Consider the following 5555-nt stretch of genomic DNA (forward strand, 5'->3'; position numbering starts at 1 on the left):
AAATTTTTTAAATTGCTTAAATTATTTTTTTTGGTAAGTTACATCAACGCCAATAAGTGATCCTGGACGACCTTTTTGTTTTTGACTTATTAAAAACTGCTTATCTATATCAATAGTCATCATGTCTAATGCATCTGCATGAGCAATATCAAATAGCTCATCAAAACATTGTACAAATTACAGTAGAACTCCAATTATCCGAATTAATGGGGACCGGGACCCATTCGGATAATCAAATATTCGGATAATCGGAGTTTTTTTTTTAAAAAATTGCCATTGGAGAGAAAAAACGCTACGTTTTGATATTGCACTATTTTTTTATTGAATTAAATGAAAGAAACATGATATTTTCACATGTTTTAAATATAAATAAAATGTACTTACAAGTTTAGAAATAAAAATCATTGTTTTTTAAACATCTCCGTCAATGTAAGCTGTTTTGCGGTCTTCATCCGTTTTCGGGCAGCCAGGTCACGCATTCGCTTGACGGTGAGCAGTTGCAAGTGGTCACACTCGGGCTGACGCTCCATCCACTTCAAAGCAGTCTCGAGGCCGGCAAATGCTTCACTAGCTGATGGTCCAGCGTCTACTTCAACATCAAGCGAAAGTTCTTCTTCCACTTCCACTTCAACATCTTCTCTCACACTTTCAACAATTTCATCGTCATTGAGAATTTGAAAACCAGGGTCAGACGTGTCACAAGCCATCCACTCTCCTACATCTTCAGCACTTACTTCTGTACAACCAGGAATTTTTACAATCATTTTTCTTATTTCCTCTAGTGGCAACGCATCTTCATCATCTTCATCCTCTCCATTTTCTTCTTTGTTCTTCTCAGACGGTAGGCCTTTCAGTTTATTCCACGCACGTCTTAGCGTCACTGCCGTAACCAAACTCCAAGCTTCCGCTACCATGTAACAGCAGTCCTTTAAATTTATTTTGCTATGATTTGCCAAAACCAATTCTTCATCTTCAGTACCTTCGATCAGCAGTTTTCTCAGTAGTTGCCTTCTATAATGGCGCTTCATTGTTTCAATAACAGACTGGTCCATGGGTTGCAGCAAACTTGTAACATTGGGAGGCAAAAACGTCGTTTTAAACTGCCCATTCTCTCTTTCCAACAGATCTGCTATAGGATGAGTGGGTGCGTTATCAACAATTAAAAGCACCTTACTGCCTTCTTTTTTCACCGATTTTTGGTGCTTTTTCACTTCAGAAATAAACACTTCATCATACCATTCGGTAAACAAAGCTGCAGTCATCCAGGCCTTGGGTTGACTTTTGTAGAAGAGTGGAAGTTTTTTTACGTTTTTAAATGCTCTTGGATTTTTTGATTTTCCTATCAAAAGAAGTGGTAGTTTATGATTTCCAGCGGAGTTGGCACAGTTAAGCACTGTAACACGTTCTTTACTGACCTTATGTCCAGGGGCACTAGATTCCCTTTTAGAAGCCAAAGTGGTTTTTGGTAATGCTTTCCAAACAAGGCCAGTTTCATCGGCATTATAAACAAACTCCGGATCATAGGATTCTGCTGCAGTTTTAAATTTTTCAATAAAATTTTCAGCAGTTGCAGAGTCTGCTGAAAGCTTCTCACCAGCCAAATCTAACTCGCGTACACCATGCCTGAATTTAAAGTTCCTTAGCCAGCCGTTACATGCCTTAAAAGAGGAATAACCAAGCTTTTCTGCTAAGATTTTGGCTTTTTCACAAAGGATTGGACCTGAAATCGGATTTCCCATAGAACGTTGCTGCAAAAACCATTTAAACACGGCATCTTCCAAATTTTTGTTGGTTGCTGTCTTCATTGTTTTCCTGGAGGAACTTCCATCTTCATTTTCAAGCACCGAAACAAAGTTTAAAAGTGTTGACTTACTGTTTTTAATGTCACAAATTGTTGCTTGTCCAACACCATAAATCTCAGACAACTTCTTACCCGTTACACCTTTATCGAGTTGCTCTATAATTTTCAGTTTGTCCGCTAACGATAGCACAACACGTTTTCTTTTCGAAGCCATGGTAAAAAACAATACAGTACACGCACAAACAAAAGTAAGCCGTAGCGAAAGAGTAGCGTTCTCGAGCAAGGTCAATTTAGCACACTGACTAATCAAAACAAACAATGACAGGTGACTGCAATGCGCCGGAACTGGAGTGGGAACTCTTACCACGTGTTGTGCCTACACTGACGCCGCGGACTTTGGACAAATTTTTTTCTGATTTTTTCTGAAAGTGATTCGGATAATCGGCGATTCGGATGGTCGGAGTTCGGATAATTGGAGTTCGGATAATTGGAGTTCTACTGTAATTTCCTTTATCTTTCTGAGTATATGTACGCCGACTTGAATTTTTTTGTAAATTACGACATGTATTGTACAATTCCTCTAATTTTGGTAAACAATTACGAACTTCTTTAGTAGTTATTCGAGCTTTTTGTCAGAATATCAATGTTTCATCACTATCACGAACACTCAAATTAACTTCTCGAATATTAAAAAATAATACCAATAAAACTTGTTTATTTGATGCTAATTTACATCCAACGAGTTGATGTGAACTATTACCAATTAAATAAATACTTTTTGGTAAATTTCTTTTAGTCTCCATTAAATAAAAAAGTAATAATTGAGTTTAAAAAATCATAAAATACACAGACTAGAGATTATCTCGATGAAACCTCAATGATAAACGTTAACGTTTATTATTGATGTAAAGATATGAATTAAAATGCTGTAGTTTATGATATCACATGTAATCAACACAGTTAATAATAATAGTTATTTTTAAGTAGGTAATGTCCAATCTGACCATACTATTTTGATAATATTTATACCTTGTAGAAATCAACAAACAAAAATAATCTATTAGTTTGTCAATATAAACGTATGATACTATAATAAAAAACTCTAGAAATGAATTTTTGTTATTTTGTGATCGAATGAGCCGTTTTATGGAAAAAGTAATAAAGACAAATATTATTGAAAATTTAATTCAAAAAATATTTTATCATTAAATATATTTTCCTATCGTTAATACTTTAGGATATAATCGTAAAAAACTACGCAAAAATAAATACGCCCATTTTTTTCATTTTGTTACCAAATTTCATTAAGTATTTATTATTACTTTATAATAAAGATCTTTAAATTAAATAATATATCTATATATATATATTTAATTTTTTATTACTTTTTAGATTTCTTTTCTACATTAATTATGATGTAGTATAATATAATAAACAAAATATTATTTGTATAATATAAAAATATAAAAATAAAAACATAATTGTTCTTATTAAATATATTTTAGCAAAATGTTATCTTATAGCTATTTATTTAAATAATTACAAATTTCAAATAAGTACAAAAATATATTAAAAATTAAATTGAATTACATAATTGAAAAAGAACAATTAAAAATATTTATAGCACAAAAAATCTTTAAATAAAAAAAATATATGCATCGTGTAATCATTGAACGTCCAATGACAAAAATATTCATTAGATCTTAAATAAAAAAAAAATTCTAAAAAACAATTTTTATGTTTAGGACAACATAAAAAATATAATAGAAAAAATAATGTACAAAATGAATGATAGAAACGAAACTATTCATTAAATTGAAAATTCTTGAACGAAGTTCACAAAAATTATTACCAACTTGAAAGTTGTTTATAATACAACACTGTTGATTTTTCAACAATTGTAAGTCATCCGCAGAGTATAGTTCAATAAAAATTTGTTTAGATTAAATCTATAGTTTCTGCAGCAAAAAATGTAAGAGTTATAAGGTAAATTGCTTGGTCATGATTTATCAAAGTTAAATGTTTAGATGAGTTCATCAATTGAATCTAGATCTTTTTGATCGTTTTTTCTTAGAAACTTTCTTTGTAGAGCTATTCGTAGATAACTTTTAATTTTTTGTAGGATTATCAGTTGGTGTATTAAAATTATTTATGCCATCAACATTGTTAGATAGTTCTATATTATTTACTAATTTTTCTAGTTCGATTGTATTGTTTTATTAAACACATAGGAGTCTATAATTTCTTGCGGAACTCTTTTGTGCAACACAAAAGGATCTATAAATACCAAAATTATAAATTAATTTTTTGATAACAATTTTATACAAAATAAATCATTTTTATATTAAAAAGTAATTATATTATTATAAAATGACGAAATCTTTTTTATAAACACCATTGGAACTTTAAAAAAGAATATATAAAAATAAATATTACTATGATAATTTCATAAGAATTCGTATGTTATTTTAAAAACAAAAATGNTACTATGATAATTTCATAAGAATTCGTATGTTATTTTCAAAACAAAAATTAAAAATATGTTTAAAGTAACGCGGTTTTGCTATTCGCTTACTAGACTTAGTGTAGAAGGGTTTCCGAGGAACTCCTTTAGGGTTTCTTGTCATAAACACAACTAGGAAACAAGAAGGTGCTAAGCTCCTCAATTGACAAAATTACCCCCAACATTTTTTTAATTTACGTATGTTTTGATATGACTTATAACTTATAATACAACAATAATTTTGTTGAAATTTTATTTTCTTCAAAATTTTAAAATAGCCATTATTCAGCCTTATCTTACAAAAAAATTTTGTGAGTCGATGATAATTTTAGGAAAAGTACATATTAAGTTATTATTTCAACGAAATTATTATTTGATCAAAAATAATAAAATATGTCTAACCTAGTTGGACATTCTGTATAATTGTTTGGGGTAAGATGAAAATCCAATTAGCACCCTCCAAAATGTTAGTTAAATGTTAGATTATTTTATGGTTTACGTGTTATATGTATAATTAAGTGACTTAATTAGACTAAATTTAATTATTAAAAACTAAAGCTCTATGAAATATACTTCATTAATTTATTACTTGAAACATTAAAACAAAATACAACTCTAAAATACACTAATACAAAATTTAAAAATATATTATTTATATATTTTTAATAATAGTATAAAATGAATGATTGATTAGCTGTTACTATCAAACTATTATATATATTCTAACAATGGAATTTGATTTTTTTTTATAAGAAAAGCAAAGGCGTCATTTGGGTGGAGACAACTAGGCTTTTTCCCCAGTCTAAATTTTCAATACATATTGAGGCCGTATAGTGTTTTAAATTGCAATATTAGCAAGACACAAAATATCAAGAATGTGATGCAGCTGACATACTTTACTCACTCATTCTATGCATATGTGTATATTATTATAAAAAAAATGACACTTACTCATATGATTGACATTGTCGGATGGTATTTCCACATTAATTGGATTCGATTTGTTTTCAGTAGATATCTCAACGTTTGACACGTCAGGAGTTTTATTCTTACGATTTAAATTAAGAGTATAAGAATTATTTACTTTGTCTTCATATTTATTTGTTAGTCTAATTTTTTTACGTGAATCGTTAACGTCGTCGAGATGAGCTCTCTTCTTTGATTGAAAAGTCTTGGAAGTTTCAGGCTTTTGAATCCTTGAATCCTCGTCTTCATCAAATGTTAAAAGATCTTTATAAAATTTTATAATTT

The 5555-nt window shown here is 29.7% G+C and overlaps 1 protein-coding gene across 1 annotated transcript; it reads right to left on the minus strand.

Annotated features, from left to right (window-relative positions):
* Nucleotides 1-289: 289 nt before the first annotated feature.
* On the minus strand, nt 290-2285 carry LOC126903006 (jerky protein homolog-like). Its single transcript, XM_050680885.1, has 2 exons — nt 1595-2285; nt 290-1531 (listed from the first exon to the last, which is right to left on the minus strand). Exons 1-2 carry the CDS (start codon nt 2013-2015, stop codon nt 402-404), a joined length of 1551 nt encoding a protein of 516 aa, XP_050536842.1. The 5' UTR covers nt 2016-2285; the 3' UTR covers nt 290-401.
* Nucleotides 2286-5555: the final 3270 nt, after the last annotated feature.

This window comes from Daktulosphaira vitifoliae, unplaced genomic scaffold (assembly GCF_025091365.1).
Source record: "Daktulosphaira vitifoliae isolate Bord-2020 unplaced genomic scaffold, ASM2509136v1 Scaffold_1, whole genome shotgun sequence".
Lineage (NCBI taxonomy): Eukaryota > Metazoa > Arthropoda > Insecta > Hemiptera > Phylloxeridae > Daktulosphaira > Daktulosphaira vitifoliae.

Coding starts and splice junctions, on each gene's coding strand:
- LOC126903006 (XM_050680885.1), bottom strand. CDS start 2,015: ATGGCTTCGAAAAGAAAACGTGTTGTGCTATCGTTAGCGGACAAACTG. Junction 1,532..1,594: donor ACGCGAGTTAGATTTGGCTG/GTGAGAAGCTTT, acceptor TTAAAACTGCAG/CAGAATCCTATGATCCGGAG.